A 21214-nucleotide genomic window follows, 5' to 3' on the forward strand; every position below is an offset into this window, starting at 1 on the left:
GCTTGATATTAAAAATATATTGGTAAAAAAATGTTATGCAAAAATAAAAGATGTGAAGTGCTGCAGTATAGAGTCAGAAAGAGTATTCAGAGCTAGGGATGCTTTGTACCCTTAATACCATCTCTGATTCCTATCTGTTTGAGCGAGCAGCTGAATATAGAAGCTCAGAGATGTTCTCATCGGCCACATGAGATGCAACAAAGATTCTTTCCAAAAGCTGAAAGAGCAGACCGTTCAGACAACAGATGGGAGAGTTCCCATAACTGTCAATTTTCTTGATATTTGCATAGTAAACAGAGGAGGTGCCATCTGATTGATATTTCAATGCTGTATATAAAGTGGAGGAATTCCTCTCCCCCTCTGCTCTCTGTCTGATCTTCATCTCTCTAGTGTGTCCACCTGGCTGCTGGTAAACTGGTGTTTTATTTTGTGGAAGGTTCAAAACTCTTTGGGAATAAAGAGTTTTTGATAAAATGCCCGAACCAACCAAGAAAACGGGTGAGTATCAGTGGCATCCTTGCCACATTTACTAGTGTACCCCACTTTAACATTTCCATTAACTCCTAACGTAGCAGCAAAATTACAACTATTGATATTGCAGATGCATTTAATATGAAGATCCATCAGCACCAGCTTTTACCAGTAACAGACTATTAATACCAGTACTTTGCTGATAGTCCTATGCATTATTAACCACTGCTTAACTGCAAGATAAAGGAGCAACCCACAGCATCCAATGGCAAGGCACAATGATGAAAGTTATTGCAACTTTAAAATTATGTTACTCCTGCAATACATTTTTCAGTTCATTCTAACAATACTATCTAAGTATATACTGCCTGTACCTTTCTCCACATGTAGTGATGGAGCTTGGTCTGTTACATGCCAAAACCTCTATAGTTTTAAACCATCATTATTTGTTAAAAATATTGTATTTTCATCCTCACCCAATGAATCCCATCCTAAAGACACTTCCAAACTAGCTACTAAATACCGGACCAGTACCTGTACATACCATGTAGTGGGGACTGATCCATAGCATGTTATAATGTGTCCAGTGTCCACCAGTCTTGACAAACATTGGACTATCATGTTAGAAGAAATGTGTTTGTATTATGTAACTATACATGTGGTATTACCGTGTAAGTAGTAGTTTATTTCATTTGAAAGTTTAGCGGCTTTGTTGCACACCACATAGGTAGTCACAACCTAAAAGTCTGCAACTGATATCATTAACAGTCCAAAGCTATTAGAAAAGATAAAGCAAACATTTGCTATAAGTTCTATTAACCCATGAGACATTCTTTCTCTTCTAGTTCAGTAATTGCCAACTAATGGTTGCTTATGGAATGGGAGTTTAAAATGTGAGCACAATACATTTTATTTAGTTCCGAAGTGTACAGTAATTCAAAGTTAGGATCGATTCTATATCTATCTATCTATCTATCTATCTATCTATCCATCTCATATCTATCTATCTATCTATCTATCTATCTATCTATCTATCCCATATCTATTTCATCTATCTATCTATCTGTCTATGCATCTCATATCTATCTATTTATCTCATATCTATCTATCTATCTATCTATCTATCTATCTATCTATCTATCTATCCCATATCTATCTCATATCTATCTATCTATCTATCTATCTATCTATCTATCTATCTATCTATCCCATATCTATCTCATATCTATCTATCTATCTAACTATCTATCTATCTCATATCTATCTCATATCTATCTATCTATCTAACTATCTATCTATCATGTATATATCTCCTATCTATCTGTCTATGCATCTCATATCTATCTATTTATCTCATATTTATCTATATATCTATCTCATATATATCTATCTATCTATCACATGTTTTTTCCAGATCTAGATAAGGTTTGGGTTTGTATAGGTTTTATCTTGCATTTTTCTATGGATAGATCTCAAATAAAGCGAGAGCATTCTGATGTGAGTGATCTTTCAGAACATGCCATTGGGAGTATCTTCACTGCAAAGCATTCCAGGAGATTATTTCAGAATCCTTATATCCCACACTGGAACTTTAAATATTCAGCTCCAGCTTTATGACTCTGAAAATATCTGTAACAGGCAATCTCTTGGCTCACAATTCTTACCAAACATAGCCAGGTTGATCACTATTATAAACCGTTGCCACATTGTTCATTCCATACACCCTGTGGAGGAACAGTCTTCATGTTCTGTTTTAACAACAGCAGCAATTCCAGTAGGACAATACTTTAGAGGTAGATGTAATGCATAATGTGCACACATTCATTAATCCAGCGTTTCAAAAAGTAGTCCAAAAATCTGTTAATCTGGCACTGGGGGTCGTCACAGAATTGCAAAATAATGTTAAATTTTACAAGATGAAAAGAAGACTGAATAGAGAAAACTATTAAGAAAACAAAATCATATTAAGCATAATTCTGTTTACATTTTAATTAGGGTTACCCTTCTGAGGTAGTTTGATATATGGGAATACCGATAAACCAGCATATCTGATAATGTGGAAAATTGGTTCATCTAGGTTTTTGTTTATTGCCCTATTTGTTATTCCTTTTAGTCAGTTTTAGATTTTTTGCCATGCTGAAAATGTCATTGAACATTTTTCGGTTGAAGGTTTGTGTAGCAGAAACAAATGGTGTAAAAATTGAAGGCAGAACACTGGTTTAAATTATTCCATTGAAAAGTTCCTTCCTTACCATTGCTCTCTCAATAGCAGTCTCTCAATATACTGAATTGTATACAGTGTGGTTTAGAGCAGTGTTCCCCAACTCCAGTCCTCATGGCCCACCTACCGGTCATGATTTGAGAATATCCCACAGAATGAATACCTGATGCATGGACACTAATTATATCACCTGCTCAATACTAAGGAAATCCTGAAAGCATGGCCGGCGGGTGGGCCCTGAGGACTGGAGGTGAGGACCACTGGTTTAGAGAACATAGCAGGACTTCTAATCATGGGACTAGTTTGGTGTTCTAAATCATATAATTAGGAAATATAATATCACAATACATAAATAGATTTCACAATGTGAACGACCTTTGAAAGTCTGTACACATAGCACAGTGTGGCAAGTACATCCTGCATAGACTTTCTCACCTATTGCTTTATACAGTTTGGATAATATGTAGACCACAATAGCTGAAAAAGCTGATAGCATTGAATTTCTTCATACGTATGTAGTATTGTTTTATTCTATTGGCCTTTTCTTTATGGCATATGACCTAGTTGTACCAATACTGGACTGTTAATGGTCTCATTAGCAGCACTTTTTGGAAATTTTTAATTTCTATTTAGAAAAGTAGTAGGACAAGATGTTTTGGCATTCAAGGCCAACACACCAGCATGTACCGATCTGTGTAGCCAACTAGATGTAAGTACTGTGGCTGAAGCTGACCTTAAAAGGGTTGTCCAGTCCTTTACAAGTGATGGCTTATCCTCAGGATATCTGATCTGCGGGAGACCAACAAACCGCACCCTTGCTGATCATCTGTTGTGCTGCTGAATGGAAGCAACTCTACAATACCCAGCTCCATCCACTGCACAATCAACAAAGCTGTGTAGTTCCAGTGCCAAAGCTTCTACCGAACAGCTTATTGGCAGCATACAGGATGCTGGACCCCTCCCGTTCTGATAGTCATAGCCTATCCTTAGGATAGGCTATCTCATGGAAAGGGACGTACAACCATTTAAAATTGATAATCCTGCTTTTTAAAACCTGTCATTTTGAGGTCCAACATTTTGTGCCCTCCTCCACTATTGGGGCGTTGTTTAAGAGATAGACAATGCCCCTAATGTCTCAGATGAATATACCTTTACAGCAACTGACATTTCATTTATGCCCTGCATCGACAATAGGGTTTATATACCAAAACTGTCCAAAAGTAAGACTTATTGTGTTGCCTATAGTAACCACAGTTTAGCTTTCATTTCTAAAGCTGCTCGGGAAAAATAAATGCTGTGCTATGACAGGTTGCTAGGGACAACTAGGAAAATTTAGCTAAATCTGCCCGATAATGTTTAGCTTGTGAGCTTACTGAGGGAGGGAGCTTGTGAGCTTACTGCATACTGTGTTTACTTTAAAGGGGTTCTCCTGGAATTATGGCCACAAGCAAGCCATTATAGAATGTAATTAGGATAGATTACGCCCACTTGTAGAGCTGCCTGGAGCTGAGGATGTGGGGCCTAATTACACACTGTGCTCGACACCACTACATGTGGCCTTCACTTTACCCTGAGCTTTCCAGATTCACATCACTAGAAAGCACCTCACTACTCAAGCAGGCTGAGTGAGGACCAAACTTGATTCAAACTAATTGATTTGCTTATCTCTACAAGAGACTGTTTGAAATGCTTCTCTAATCCCCACTGGAGCTGCAGATTCACATCACTAGAAACTATTGTACTGCAGGAACGCTCCTCTACAATAGATCATAATGATCAGATTCTGATTCCTGTTACTTTCAGGCTGCCCAGCCATGATGACATATTGTAGGCAGGATCACATATTCCCTTCACAGCACCAAGGTCTACATAAAGCTTTTCGCACGGTCAATACAGTATGGAAGCATTAGTTTTCTAGTAAAATAAATAAGAAATGCAAGACAAGAATAGAGGGGCAGCATGTGCAGAAAGAACAAAGGCAGGCTGAGAAGCCTGCCTCTACAGCACACAGGTATTCGTCTTCAGCATCCAGTACAACGTTGAAGATCGAATTTTTTTAGCAATGCTCAGTTGCTAAGGGAACACTTTAGGTCACCTGCACATGTCTCGGAATGCTCATGGTTTTGCCGCAAGAATTCACATCCAGAAAAAAACGCTGCATAATACAGTACCAACAATGGCATGAAATTACACAAATCTCAAATACACTTTGCTTCTTTCTTCCATGCAGAACTTGCTGAGTAGATTTATAAATCCGCAGCAAACCAATTACACATGCGGTATTGGTGCGAAAATAGAAATGTGCGCGGATCTTCTGCACGTTTACCCGCACCAGTGTGCAGGTACTCTTAGAAGCACTTTCTAATAAAGTTTAACATAATTAACTAATAAAGTATATTATAAAAATCATTTGTATCACTGCCAGGCATAAAATTGACAGATCCAAGTTAGATGTGCAACAGGCGGCCACGCCCCAGGGCCCTCGATGTCATGTCCCAGGTGTAGGAATACCCAGCAGTATCCAGATTAACTGGAGTCCAGACCTTCAGATGAAGCTCAATGGCAGCTTTACTTTGAATAAACGTTCTCCAAAACTGTTTACAGACTTTGTCTTGGTTCCAGCAGGCTTTAGCATGAAACTGGCAGGCAAACTCAACTCTGCTATATCTCTGTTTCTCTCTGACTCTGCTGTACTGACTGGCTGGCTGTATACCTCAAGTTCTTCTGTAGGCTGCACTTCTTCTCTGTAGTCTGACTCTAGGTTATGCCAAGGAATTTTCCTCCTGGCTCCTGAGGCTTTAAGCTTTGGCCTCTATGGCAAGTAGAGCTTAAGGTGCTCTGACTGGCGTGGGCACGTCCAGCAGAGACATGCCCCTGCACACCCTTCCCCTGTCTAGGGAAGACCTAAACTGGAACTAACTGATCCCCACTAGTGATGGACGAACATCAGCTGGGACGGTTCTCAAACGCTGAACCGAGGTAGCTGAGGTAACGCAGCAAAACCACAAACCAATGCTGCACTAACCAAATGCACTTTATAGAAAGTATATAATCGGTATATGACACCCCTGCTTCAATCAGTTTTTTTGAGGGGCAACTGGTATATCAGACCAGTAGACATTATTTGTTCCAATGGCGTTTGTCCTTATCTGTAGCTGAGTTAATGCAGCAAAACCGCAAACAAATGCTGCACTACCCAAATGCACTATATAAAAAGTATATTATTGGTATATAACACCCCTGCTTCAATCATTTTTTTTAGGGGGCAACTGGTATATCACACCAGTAGAAATTATTTGTTCCAATAGCGTTTGTCTCTCTGTGTAGCAGCAGACCTGCACACAACTGCTGCACAATACAAATGCACTATAACATACTTTCTATGTTAGAAATTATATTATAAGTATATTACACCTCTCTGTGTATCACACCAATAGATAGTACACCTATACCAGTCCTTAAAAGGACTTTTGTGGCCCTATTAGCTAGCGTTTGGTGTCCCGAATTGTCTGTCCCTGCTCCACACAGCAGCCTCTCCCTACACTGGCAAAAGACTGAATTTAAAATGGCAGCCAGATCAGGTTTATTTATAATGTAGGGGGTATGTCCATATGCTGAAAATGAAACGTCTCAATTGGCTGTCCTGTACCACCTGATGGATGTGTCTTGGGTCAAAGTTCTTCACAATGTAAAAGAATATGGCGCCGGTGGACATCTCCATATGTTCGCCTGGTTAGCGAATCGCGAACGAGCAAAATTTGCTGCAAAACGACCGCCAGGCAAACCGCAAGGCCATCTCTAGTCCCCACCCTTCCTGCAGGAAGTAGTACTAGCCCACTTCTCTCCGGGGAGGGGGTTAAAATGGAATGAAAAGTTCCATTCTATATAAGATAGCTCTGCCAGAAAAGCTGCCACCTGCTAGTGAACCAGATACATTACATGAACAGTTACATAACAACATTATTAGGAATGCGCAGGGTGGAGGACCTGGAAATAAATGCATAAGATGACATGAGGTTAGACCAATAAAGACAGTAGCAGGGTGCAGGAGTGGTAACAGCAGTCAATCAATGGGGAAAGGGGAGACTCTTGAGCAGCAGTGTCAGCTCCTCACTATTCAAACAGGCTGAGTGAGGACCAAACTTGATTCAAACGAATTGATTTGATCATCTCTACAAGGCACTGTTTGAAATGCCTCTCTAATCCCCACTGGAGCTGCAGTGGTCACGTGTCATGCATAGTTAACGTTACCCTTGTAGTTAATCAGTGGCCTCAGAGATAATAAGTGAAGGAATGGCACATAACTGCTACAGGCTGGGAAAGGATGGGGCTACAGGACAATTATATGGGTTGTCTCACTTCAGTAAATAGTATTTATCATGTAGAAAAAGTTAATACAAGGCACTTACTAATGTATTGTGATTGTCCATATTTCTTTGTTGGCTGGATTATTTTTTCCATCACATTATATGCTGTTCATTTTTATGGTTACACCCACCCTGTAATCCAGCAGTGGTGGCCGTGCTTGCACAATATCGGAAAAATCTCTGGCCTTTCTGGAACCACGGGAGCTCACATAGGCTGGTGCTTTTTTCTCTAGTGTGCAAGCACGGCCACCACTGATGGATTGCAGGGTGGTCGTAACCATGGAAACGAGCAGTGTATAATGTGATGGAAAATGAATCAAGCCATCAAAGGAGGCAATATGACAATCACTGTACATTAGTAAGTAGCTTGTATTAACAAACATTGTCAACATGATAAATGCCATTTGCCGAAGTGAGACAACCCCTTTAATGGGTGAATTTGGGACTTTTCATTTTATACAGCCCCCTGCTTGCTAGCACTCCTACTCAATGATGCAAGCTCCTAGTGTTTTGGGCAGTTAAAATGTTATCATTGAACTATTTGTCCTATCATTAGAAAAAAGTTTCAGTGACTATAAAGATAAATTAAGAAATATATCCAAAATATGTAATTCCCTAACTGATTATATAAATCACAACCACATATTTCCTATAAATCAGGAAGTTTATGATAGTTGCTCAGTACCGTAATTCATGAACCCCTACCAACATTGGTTAACCAACTGAATGTGCATAGATTGTACAATAGTTTATGGATTGTTCTAGAAATCTGGGAAGTCAGACAGTTTTGGTCTTTGCAACTTTTGAGCTTTTGTGGACAGTGCACAGTTGAAATCATGAGTATAGCATTCATTCCCCATACCAAACCATGCAGCTGCTATGGGTCTCAGCTGCTCAGAGCTTATACATCTTGGGGCCTTCATAACTGATACTAATTCATTCAGCCAGTCATGAGATGTGACAGCTGCTATTTAGGCTCCACACTAGTTAAAGTTTGATAAGTGCCTTTATATTGCTAAGGAATTATTTGTTGGGCGTATCGTTATTTTAGAAAATCAGGGGTAATTTCTAGCAATGTCTTCTCTAAAATTTTGTCAAAATATTCTAAGGAATCTAGTGGGTGGTCTTAGCGATTGACAGCTATCCCTGTATGCAAAGTACAGATCCTATATACTTTTTTATAAGTTTGTCCTTCAGTGCTATCCACACTGTCCTAGTGCCAATCAGTATTCAATAGCTGCAATGTCCTCCTTTTTCTCTGTTGTCACATATTTGCAGATGTGCAGTGGCCAGGTTTGGGGTGGCCCCAACGCTACACAGGATCCCTAAAAAACATTGCAGTTTTATCACATGTTGCTGCTCTCCAGAGGGGACAGTAAGGCATGGTGCTCCCCAATTTGAAATAAGTCCAAAGAGTCAAAGTTTGCCGTAAACTAGAGTGTTTCTTTACTGCGGGAACAATATAGACAGGGCATTGAGTTGGCTTCTCCAGTCGCCTCCCTGGCAGAAGATGGTTCTGTTCTGAGGAAGGACCTCCCTGTCCCTTTCACGCTCTCAGAAGGCTGGTATCTTGGCCATAGGACTGGTGGCTCAGTCATCTGGAGTGGAGAAGTACAGAAGTCTATGTGAATGACTAAGCAGTTTTTCCAAGCATAAACAAGTTTTCAGATGCAAACAACAGAGTCAGACAGTTAGGCTACTTTCACACTTGCGGCAGGAAGGATCCGGCAGGCTGGTCTCCCTGTCGGATCCGTCCTTCCGCTGTTTTGCCGTATCGCCGGACCACCGCTCCATCCCCATTGACTATAACGGGGACGGGGGCTGAGCTCCGGTGCAGCACGGCGGTGCACGGTGAAAGCCGCCGGACTAAAAAGTCGGACATGCGGAACTTTTTAGTCCGACGGCTTTCGCCGTGCACCGCCATGCTGCGCCGGAGCTCCGCCCCGTCCTTATTATAGTCAATGGGGATGGAGTGGCGGTCTGGCAATAAGGCGAAACAGCGGAAGGACGGATCCGACAGGGAGACCAGCCTGCCGGATCCGTCCTGCCGCAAGTGTGAAAGTACCCTTAGAAGGTCAATATGTCTGGTTTTTCCATCCCAAACTTTGCATAGTCCTTTATAGTAACTGTGGATTATTTCTAACTTCTCAGTGCATAGATAGAAAGTGTCAATGTCTCTCAGTATTAGCTGGCTCTGTATTAACCCTTTCCACAATGCAGTGCAGATATAGTGCAATAACAGTGCATAAGAACATTATATATTGCAATAAACGTATAAAATGCAGTTCAACAACATATAAAACAGTAAAAATGTAAACAACGACATAAATCATAGTTCAAGTTAACCATTCCAGGTGCACTAAAATAGAAAGTTGATGGTTTTGCGCAGTAGCAAGGACAATAGTCCAAAGTACCCCTGCTCCAGAATTCTACAAATATAACTTCAGCTTAAAGGGGTTTTGTCACTTCAGAAAATGGCATTTATTATGTAGAGGAAGTTAATACCAGGCACTTACTAAAGTATTGTGATTGTCCATATAAGGCTACTTTCACACTTGCGCTTGATCGGATCCGTTCTGAACGGATCCGATCATATTAATGCAGACGGAGGCTCCGTTCAGTACGGATCCGTCTGCATTAATAACTTTAAAAAATTTCGCAAGTGCGCAAGTAGCCTCCTGCGCGGATCCGTTCAGACTTTCAATGTAAAGTCAATGGGGGACGGATCCGCTTGAAGATTGAGCCATATGGTGACAAGCGGATCCGTTCCCATTGACTTACATTGTAAGTCTGAACGGATCCGCACGCCTCCGCACGGCCAGGCGGACACCCGAACGCTGAAAGCAGCGTTCAGCTGTCCGCCTGTCCGTGCGGAGGCGAGCGGAGCGGAGGCTGAACGCCGCCAGACTGATGCAGTCTGAGCGGATCCGCATCCATTCAGACTGCATCAGGGCTGGACGGAGGCGTTCGGGTCCGCTCGTGAGCTCCTTCAAACGGAGCTCACGAGCGGACCGACGAACGCTAGTGTGAAAGTAGCCTTACTTCCTCGGCTGGCTGGATTTTTCCATCACATTATACACTGCCCGTTTCTTTGGTTATGACCACCCTGCAATCCATCAGCTGTGCTTGCATAATATAGAAAAGCACCAGCCTATGTGAGCTCCCACGGTCCCGGTCACTAGAGAGGCTGACATTTTTTCCTATAGTGTGCAAGGATGATCAACACTGATGGACTGCAGGGTGGTCATAACCATGGAAACGATCAGTGTATAATTTGATGGAAAAATGAATCCAGCCAGCAAAGGAAGCAATATGGGTAATCACAATACATTAGTAAGTGCCTTGTAAAAACTTGATAAATGCCACGTGACAAAACCCCTTTAAGTCTCAAAAGCCATCAAAGCACTGGCATGAGTGATTTGTATGAACCCCCAATAAGGATAATCTTAATGTAGCAAAACAGAGCGCATAGCAGGACTTATGCCTGTGGATCACTAAATTTAACCAATGAGAATAGTTCTGCAATCTAAGTCTGCCAAAATATCATCTTCCACTGACATGTCTCACATGTGGTTACAATATTAATTGGTTCTAGAATGACCATCGTAAGATGGAAATATTGTAACCTGAGACCATAACTCTTTGGAAAACTGGTAATTGGTTCCAAAGCTCCAAAATGTCATCCCCAAAATAAGAGAAAATGAAGATGAAAGAATAATAAGCAGATAACTAATGCCGATAAAGCAAGAGACTCAATCACCGGATTCTTTCTTCTTTGGTATTTTAATAAAGGTCACACGATTCTTCTTTCATCATTTTCAAGTGATATTGCAGAGTTCAGGAATGCTGCAACATATACTAATTAGCACATATATCACTCTTCTGCTCTGTCCCCCTGTTCAGCAGGTCAATGATCCATTTAGTGAGTGCAATTAAATCTACTAATATGACTTTAGTAGAGCAGCAACATTCGATATTTCCATGAAGAATCAAAAATCTAAAATGTAAACTATCTACTACAGCCAGAAGCTGAAGAGGCCCTCCTCCAGCCCACACCCTGCCCACTTTTTGGAAAAGTAGTGAGGGTTGAAAAAAGCTAAAAAGTTGTAACTTTTGTTTTAAACCAGGACTTGAATCAAAAATTGCAACAACTGGCCTAGAAGCCTGATAAATCTCCCTCTCGTGTCTAGCATGTCATAATTGAAACAAATGTGTGGCACATACCCTTCGTATATATTTGATGCAGCGAGTGTGCACCACACATTCTGGCACAAATCAAGAAATTGATATATCTTCCCCATTGTGTACAATTCTGAGCACTTATGTATAAGAAGGACGTAGTGTGGGTGCAGAGGGCAGCCAACGTAATTAAGGGAATGTGTGGTTTGCAGTGCCAGGATAGGTTATCACACTTGGGATTGTTCATTTTGTAAAAAGTATGGCTTTAGAGGAGACCTAATTATAATATCTAAATAATAATGTAATAAATAAACAGTACAATACAAATATATTGCCAATGATGTTTTTAAAATTTACAGTAAGCCTGCAACTATTACATGGGGGAATTCTCTACATTTAGAAGAAAGAAGGTTTCATTGTCAACATAAACAGAGATTCTTTACTGTAAGAGCAATGAGACTATGGAACCCTCTTTAAGATGAGGCTGTGATGGCTGATTTATTGTACAAGTTCAGGAGAAGTCTGGATGCCTTTCTTGAATGTACAGTCGTGGCCAAAAGTTTTGAGAATGACACAAATATTCGTTTTCACAAGGTTTGCTGCTAAACTGCTTTTAGATCTTTGTTTCAGTTGTTTCTGTGATGTAGTGAAATATAATTACACGCACTTCATACGTTTCAAAGGCTTTTATCGACGATTACATGACATTTATGCAAAGAGTCAGTATTTGCAGTGTTGGCCCTTCTTTTTCAGGACCTCTGCAATTCGACTGGGCATGCTTTCAATCAACTTCTGGGCCAATTCCTGACTGATAGCAACCCATTCTTTTATAATCACTTCTTGGAGTTTGTCAGAATTAGTGGGTTTTTGTTTGTCCACCCGCCTCTTGAGGATTGACCACAAGTTCTCAATGGGATTAAGATCTGGGGAGTTTCCAGGCCATGGACCCAAAATGTCAATGTTTTGGTCCCCGAGCCACTTAGTTATCACTTTGGCCTTATGGCACGGTGCTCCATCGTGCTGGAAAATGCATTGTTCTTCACCAAACTGTTGGATTGTTGGAAGAAGTTGCTGTTGGAGAGTGTTTTGGTACCATTCTTTATTCATGGCTGTGTTTTTGGGCAAAATTGTGAGTGAGCCCACTCCCTTGGATGAGAAGCAACCCCACACATGAATGGTCTCAGGATGCTTTACTGTTGGCATGACACAGGACTGATGGTAGCCCTCACCTTTTCTTCTCTGGACAAGCCTTTTTCCTGATGCCCCAAACAATCAGAAAGAGGCTTCATTGGAGAATATGACTTTTCCCCAGTCCTCAGCAGTCCATTCACCATATTTTCTGCAGAAGATCAATCTGTCACTGATGTTTTTTTTGGAGAGAAGTGGCTTCTTTGCTGCCCTTCTTGACACCAGGCCATCTTCCAAAAGTCTTCGGCTCACTGTGCGTGCAGATGCGCTCACACCTGCCTGCTGCCATTCCTGAGCAAGCTCTGCTCTGGTGGCACTCCGATCCCGCAGCTGAATCCTCTTTAGGAGACGATCCTGGCGCTTGCTGGACTTTCTTGAACGCCCTGAAGCCTTCTTAACAAGAATTGAACCTCTTTCCTTGAAGTTCTTGATGATCCTATAAATTGTTGATTGAAGTGGAATCTTAGTAGCCACAATATCCTTGCCTGTGAAGCCATTTTTATGCAACGCAATGATGGCTGCACGCGTTTCTTTGCAGGTCATCATGGTTAACAATGGAAGAACAATGATTTCAAGCATCACCCTCCTTTTAACAGGTCAAGTCTGCCATTTTAACCCAATCAGCCTGACATAATGATCTCCAGCCTTGTGCTCGTCAACATTCTCACCTGCGTTAACAAGATGATTACTGAAATGATCTCAGCAGGTCCTTTAATGACAGCAATGAAATGCAGTGGAAAGTTTTTTGGGGGGATTAATAGTTAATTTTCATGGCAAAGAAGGACTATGCAATTCATCTGATCACTCTTCATAACATTCTGGAGTATATGCAAATTGCTATTATAAAAACTTAAGCAGCAACTTTTCCAATTTCCAATATTTATGTAAGTCTCAAAACTTTTGGCCACGACTGTACTGTAATATTTCAAGTTATGGCTACTAGAGTTTTGGAAATTGGAATTTGATTCCTGGATTTAGAGTTGGGAAGCGATTTCTATAGCAAAAATTGGGCATTTGGCATCTGCCTCAGTGGGTTTGGTCTTCCTCTGGATCAGCACATTAATTGACCCGTGTCTTCTTTCAACCTAATCATTATGTACAGTAATTATGTAACTCAGGCATTTTGCTCCTCTTCTGACCTCTGCTCTTGACCCTCAGGGATGCCCAGGCAAGCAGTGCGCAAATCGTCAGATGGTGAATTTGAACGTTTCTCTCTGCTGTCTTGCCTACTACAATCTCCTGACCATGTAAATGCTTCATTTGGCCTGGTCCTGATGCTGCTGATGTTCATCGAGCTGGGCAGCCTGGCAGAGTACGAATTTTTAATCTGTTGCTAGTAAAACACAAATATCAGGACTTGGGACACTCTGCCTGCAAACATATATAAAAGTTTGCAAATCTTACCATAGATTCTTACAAACACTAGCCAGTGCAGGTGAAGATGCTATTTTGTACCTGTGTTTAAAAAAGTAACAGCGTAGAGACGGGGCCCAACATTTATAAAGCCCAAAGAATTGGGACGCGTGACATCACTCTCAGGAGGATTATTAGGTTTTTATCCTATATGCTGTGCTTAATTTCAATCTCCTCCAAATATTCCAGGACTAGTGCAGCTGTACTATTCTTAAAGAACAATTCTGATAAGAGCTCAATTGCATGCCCTCTTCCCAGAATTTCAGAGGAGAATAGCCTGACCTATAAGACTTCTCATGTTGGTTAGGCATTCTCCATAAGGAGATATAGTATCCCTCAAATCCTGACTTGGCCTCTCACCCAGTTAAGCCAGTATTCTCTGCTCTGCACTGATGAGGGGCAGTCACATCAAAGCAGCAGTCTGCAGATGAGGTGCTGGCTTATTTAATATCCGAGTCATGTCTCGAGGCTTGTTTAAACGGTCAAACATTGATTTAAGGTATAGCTACTGTCACGACGGGGAGTGGGGGAACCCCCTATCGCGCAATGCCCTAAGCTAACGGGCCACAATGCAAGGAAAAGGGAGCTGGTCACCTCCTCAAGCTTCCCTCAACAGGCCCTAGTCTCCTAGCTGTATGAGCCCCCTTCAAAGGTAAGAGGACTCATACCCACGTGCCTAGAGGACTAGGAATCCCTGCATTGCCCTACAGATGGTGACAGGGCAGAGAATACCTGTACATCCATGAAACAGATGACAGGCGTCTCCAGAGGCCCAGTAGCTGACGGGGTGCAAGACTATGGGTGAAACAGTACGGCAGGTAAGTAACACACCCACCACACCACTAATCATTAACCCTGTGTAAACCAAAATGGAGAAACACCATAACCAAGGAAAAATGCCTCACATGCAAACCACGTTGCCAACGGCAACCGCACGTGCAGACACAGGGTCATGACCTTACCAAGGGTCGTGACAGCTACCTTACATCTGGTGGCATTAGCGGCAGATCTTGTTAAAAGTAGTGTTGAGCGTGAGATGCCATATTCGATTTCAACGAAATTCGCGAATATTCGCTACAATATTCGTCTCATATTCGTTGAAATCGAATATTCGTCATTATTCTAGTTATCGCGATTAATATGCGATTTAAATAATCGCGTATTGCGATTTTAACTTAATGCAACTGTCCTATTGTTTTGATATCTAGAATTAGCGAACATGACGAATATGACAAATGTATTGGTCATATTCCTCAAAACAAAGATAACAAAATATTCTGCATCTTCGTTTTAGCTCCATATTCGTCAACTTCGCTAATTCTAGCAATCATATAGGAAAGTTGACTATAGAGACAGCAGTGTTTAATTCGCTATGCAATTATATTACTTTGCTTTTTTTATAAATAGTATAATTTTAATAATTATCAAGTATTATAATGATTCTATAAAAAAAAAAAAAGTAATATAATCGCATAGCGATTTAAACACAGCTGTCTCTATAGTCAACTTTCTTATTTGATTGCTAGAATTAGCGAAGTTGACGAATATGAAGCTAAAACGAAGATGGAGAATATTTTGTTAACTTTGTTTTGAGGAATATGACGAATACATTCGTCATATTTGTAATCTTCGCTAATTCTACCAAGCCAACCATAGTAAACCAGGTCTAAGTTGAAATCGTAATGCGATTACTTCAAGGTATATTAATCGCATTGCGATTTTAACGCAATTCTCAAATCCGACAGTACATTCTAGTATGGAGGCGTTTTTTTATGGCGATGGGGATGCTCCATGAGCACGGAAGTCGTCAGAAGCGGCAACGGGCACTGACTGGAGCAGCCAGGAAGCCAAGAATCCTAAGGACAGGTAAGGTAAACTACTTTTGGGAAGTGGGAAAGAAAAAAATATAACAATAAAAAAAAATGAATATTCGAAATAGCGAATTTATAGCACCATATTCAAAATATTTACGAAAAAAAATTGCTATTCGAATATTCGCGCTCCACACTAGTTAAAAGCTCATTTGCAGAGTAGTATCCCCAAGTCCTAGTGATAGGCGTTATATCACCACTCAGTATGTTAAAATGGGTAGGTCATACTAATTACATTACCAACATTTATCATTCTTGGACAAGCAAATAATGACAAAGTCAATAAGTAACATGGATATTATGTATTTTATGTGGCATCTCCTTTAGGCCTCATGCACACGACCGTTGTGTGCATCCGTGGCCGTTGTGCCGTTTTTTTTCGCGGACCCATTGACTTTCAATGGGTCCGTGGAAAAATCGGAAAATGCACCGTTTTGCAGCCGAGGCCGTGATCCGTGTATCCTGTCCGTCAAAAAAATATGACCTGTCCTATTTTTTTGACGGACAACGGTTCACGGACCCATTCAAGTCAATGGGTCCGTGAAAGAACATGGATGCACACAAGATTGGCATCCGTGTCCGTGATCCGTGGCCGTAGGTTGCTTTCATACAGACGGATCCGAAGATCCGTCTGCATAAAAGCTTTTTCTGATCTAAGTTTTCACTTCGTGAAAACTCATTTCCGACAGTATATTCTAACACAGAAGCGTTCCCATGGTGATGGGGACGCTTCTAGTTAGAATACACTGCAAACTTTGTACAAGACTGCCCCCTGCTGCCTGGCACCACCCGATCTCTTACAGGGGGATATGATAGCACAATTAACCCCTTCAGGTGCGGCACCTAAAGGGGCTAATTGTACTATCATATTCCCCTGTAAGAGATCAGGGCTGCCAGGCAGCAGGGGGCAGACCCCCCCCTCCCCAGTTTGAATATCGTTGGTGGCACAGTGTGCGCCCACCATCGCCCCCCCTTCCCTCCCTCTATTGTAATAAATCGTTGGTGGCACCGTGTGCGCCCACCATGGCCCCCCCCTTCCTCCCTCTATAGTTAAAAATCGTTGGTGGCACAGTGTGCGCCCACCATCGCCCCCCCTTCCTCCCTCTATAGTTAAAAATCGTTGGTGGCACAGTGTGCGCCCACCATCGGCCCCCCCTCTCTCTATAGTAGTAACAACCATTGGTGGCAGTGTGCGGCCTCCCATTCCCCCCCCCCCCATCATTGGTGGCAGCGGAGTTCCGATCGGAGTTCCAGTTTAATCGCTGGGGCTCCGATCGGTAACCATGGCAACCAGGAAGCTACTGCAGCCCTGGTTGCCATGGTTACTTAGCAATAGTACAACAGTAGAAGATTCATACTTACCTGCTTGCTGCTGCGATGTCTGTGACCGGCCGGGAGCTCCTCCTACTGGTAAGTGACAGTTCTTTAGCAATGCGCCGCACAGACCTTTCACTTATCAGTAGGTGGAGCTCCCGGCCGGTCACAGACATCGCAGCAGCAAGCAGGTAAGTATGAATCTTCTACAATTGTACTATTGCTAAGTAACCATGGCAACCAGGGATGCAGTAGCTTCCTGGTTGCCATGGTTACCGATCGGAGCCCCAGCGATTAAACTGGGACTCCGATCGGAACTCCGCTGCCACCAATGATGGGGGGGGGGGAGGCCGCACACTGCCACCAATGGTTGTTACTACTATAGAGAGAGGGGGGGCCGATGGTGGGCGCACACTGTGCCACCAACGATTTTTAACTATAGAGGGAGGGGGGGCGATGGTGGGTGCACACTGTGCCACCAACGATTTATTACAATAGAGGGAGGGAGGGGGGGGGCGATGTGGGGCGCACACTGTGCCACCAACGATTTATAACAATAGAGGGAGGAAGGGGGGGCCCAATAGTGGGCGCACACTGTGCCACCAACGATATTCAAACTGGGGAGGGGGGGTCTGCCCCCTGCTGCCTGGCAGCCCTGATCTCTTACAGGGGGATATGATAGTACAATTAGCCCCTTCAGGTGCGGCACCTGAGGAGTTAATTGTGCTGATCACGGCCCCCTGTAAGAGATCGGGTGCTGCCAGGCAGCAAGGGGGAAGTCATGTACACAGTTTTTCAGTATATTCTAACCTGAAGCGTCCCCATCACCATGGGAACGCCTCTGTGTTAGAATATACTGTCGGAAATGAGTTTCACGATGTAGCTCATATCCGACAGTATATTCTAACGTAGAGGCGTTCCCATGGTGATGGGGACGCTTCAAGTTATGTTCGGGTGTCCGCCTGGCCATGCGGAGGCAAGCGGATCCGTCCAGACTTATAATGTAAGTCAATGGGGACGGATCCGTTTGAAGATGACACACTGTGGCTCAATTTTCAAACGGATCCGTCCCCCATTGACTTTCAATGTAAAGTCTGGACGGATCCGTCTGAGGCTATTTTCACACTTAGAAATGTTTTAACAATATAATGCAGACGGATCCGCTCTGAACGGAGCCACCGTCTGCATTATGAACACAAGTGTGAAAGTAAAGGGACTCCTGACTTTACATTGAAAGTCAATGGGGACGGATCCATTTGCAATTGCACCATATTGTGTCAACGTCAAACGGATCCGTCCCCATTGACTTGCATTGTAATTCAGGACGGATCCGTTTGGCTCCGCACGGCCAGGCGGACGCCAAAACGACTTTTTTTTCATGTCCGTGGATCCTCCAAAAATCAAGGAAGACCCACGGACGAAAAAACAGTCGCGGATCACGGACCCGCGGACCGTGAAAAAAAACTGTCGTGTGCATGAGGCCTTAAGGTAAAAACATTAATCATCTTACAAAAATTAGAGAACATGATTGGTTGCTTTTGGGTTACTTTTTCATGCATTACTTTTGATTTTTTTCTCTCAAAAACCTATTGGCAGAATAGTAAAAAATATACCACATATCCCAGTTCCAGAAAATATTCACAAGTCCGGCAGCAGATGTCACTTAGTCTTAACACGTATTATTCCATTACCAACCATACAACATGCCTCACCTTATTGCTAATCTGTTCAAAATCTCTACGAATACTGAATTAAAGTCCTTTTATACAGTGCAATTAGAATGGATTAAATGTTACAAGACCAACTATCTGTTTTAATCAACCATGAATAGCATTCAATATTGCAATTTTTTTTTGTCCCCTAGTGGTGCTTCTGCAAACCTCAAAGTCTTTACACGCTATTTTATACCATTAATTAAGAAGTGTATACGAATCACAGTAACTACTGTATGATTCTGTCTGTACTATACAGTAATCCCCTCCCCACACACACTGATCTATAGTTTTCCTACTGTACAAAGATCACTTGTTCCACAGTTATTACATGTACATATGTGTTCTATAGTTATGTTCATGTGACTGCATGTGAGACTGACTTATTGAGACATTTGATCTGAAAACACAAGGAATACATGTTTTATCAAGCCTATATTGTGGCATTGTACTATATCAAGAGAAATGGCTTAGTAGAGCATGGACACTTGTTCGGGACCCTCATCTTTTAACCAGACCATTGTCTCTCATTCTGGACCCCCTGTGTAATGCTTCATGTCTCCTCTAGTTGTGCTACAAGGAATTTAAACACTTACTGCTGGATTCACAGCTGATTGCAGGGAGTCCCAGTATTGGAACATTGTGTGATCAATTTATCAAGACATCTTTCTAATACTGGCATTTTCCAAAACTAAGCTCCCCTTTTAGGAAAACTCCATATATGAATTTAACTAAGTTTACACATTTTACCTTACATATCTCAATATGGAAGTGTTTCAAAATACGTTGCAATTATTGATGTTTAGCTATTAAGGTTAAAGGGGTTCTCTGACCCTTGAATATAGGTTGTTAGTGTTAAAGCCCTTAAAAGGGTTGTCCTCATTTGGAAGCCTTTGGCCAGACCCCCTCCACTTCACTGGACCCACGGATTGGAAGCATACTTACCTAAACCCGCTGGGTTCTATTTTCTTTGGTCCCCCACTGCCAGCTCCTGTCCCTGCTAGTAAACTTACTGTTTGATGCATCACATAACTGGGTGACACATGGGAAACATGTGACTGCTGTTGCCAGTCATTGACTTCAGTAGCCTTGTGACCCCCATCAAACAGAAAGTTTTCCAGTGGGTAACACAGAGTGGCAGCGGTGGCATGGGACTGAAGGCACCTGAACCAAACAACAGGGTGTAAGTATGTTTTCCTTTTGCAGGTCCAGAAACGTGGGGGTGGGTCTGGCCGAAAAGCCCCCGAAGGTGGACGGCCCCTTTAAGATTCCTTTTAAACATGTGCTTGAATCATCACATGTAGACATGTGTTTTTTCCCAGTGCCAATGATTATCTGAAAGCCTGCATTAAAGAATATAGGGGGGGGGGGGATTTATTCATATTAGTATTTCCTATGCCAGTCTTAATACAAAATGTGCTGGAGTAAGATGCTCCACATTTATTAGAAGGTGCATGCCAATTTACCGCAAGCTCTGCCAGTCCATCCGCCAGAAAAACAATCATATGCCAGCTATAAGCTGACATAGATCTGAGCTATACGTTTTTCTGGTGTATTATAGTAAATCTGTGAGGCCGCTGGAGGCCATGCCCCTCCCGATAAGCCTCATACACTTTTTCCAGAAGGGGAAAGTGTGGCATAATGCCACTTGAGCAAACATTTTCCGCTTTTGTATGGCAGAACATTAAATGAGGCCTCTCATAGGCACAAACCGTTCCGATTTTTGGATCATATAGAGTAGTCTACTGTAGTTTAAATAGATTGACTAGTTAATGGTTTCCTGCTTCATACAATGTACGCCTGCCTTACCATAAAAAAGCCAAGCTAAAATTAACTCATTCATAAATGCATGCTAACATCCACTATTTTTGTCACAAAGATCACAAGACAAGCAGCATATATACAGGGCAGCCCTGTCTGAGCTTCCTGGTAATTACATCAGAATAGCTATCATGAAAAAGTGAATTTGGCACTTGTCTGTGCTGCACCTGTCATAAAGACTAATAAAGCAGACAATCCTTTTGACGCTTAAAACATCTAAATATAGTACTGACAAAAAGCTTGTGAAAACACAGCTCTGTCCCTTCTGTAGGCAAGACAAGGTCTTTCTTTTTATATTTCAGGCTCTACTTTCACTGAACAACAAAAGACTGTTCATGTAGCAGGTGGAAGCAGAACGGAGATCACAACCCAGACCGTCAAGACTGGGGTCCAAGTCAAATGGCAGCAGGATGGAAAAACAGAAAAGACAGTCAGCCAAACAGAGCACACAAAGCGCACAGTAATGGTAGATAATAAAGTCACCCATCAAGAAGAGTTTTCCGTTGTGAGTGGAGACTCCAAAGTAAAAGGCGGCCTAAAAGAAGGTATGAATTCAACCAGACACACATACTTGTTGAGAATATACCGTATACTTTTTCATGGCCATATCTAGAAAAACACAAGCATGATATCCCTAATTGGACTCTTTCAAGTCTA

At 42.1% G+C, this 21214-nt stretch overlaps 1 protein-coding gene across 50 annotated transcripts in view; it reads left to right on the forward strand.

Moving 5' to 3' along the window:
- Positions 1-229: 229 nt before the first annotated feature.
- The window catches only part of MYBPC1 (myosin binding protein C1), a 134367-nt gene continuing 113382 nt past the window's right edge, over positions 230-21214 (forward strand). For 21 of the 50 annotated variants that reach the window (XM_044280642.1, XM_044280648.1, XM_044280657.1 and 18 more), the window contains exons 1-2: positions 235-498; positions 20860-21102. In XM_044280642.1, coding sequence (XP_044136577.1) covers positions 474-498; positions 20860-21102 — 268 coding nt within the window. In that variant the 5' untranslated portion in view covers positions 235-473. Of the gene's footprint in view, positions 499-20859; positions 21103-21214 lie in introns of all 50 variants that reach the window. The other 29 variants (XM_044280668.1, XM_044280658.1, XM_044280669.1 and 26 more) reach the window with 7 other exon arrangements.

Source organism: Bufo gargarizans, chromosome 2 (assembly GCF_014858855.1).
Source record: "Bufo gargarizans isolate SCDJY-AF-19 chromosome 2, ASM1485885v1, whole genome shotgun sequence".
Taxonomy (NCBI): domain Eukaryota; kingdom Metazoa; phylum Chordata; class Amphibia; order Anura; family Bufonidae; genus Bufo; species Bufo gargarizans.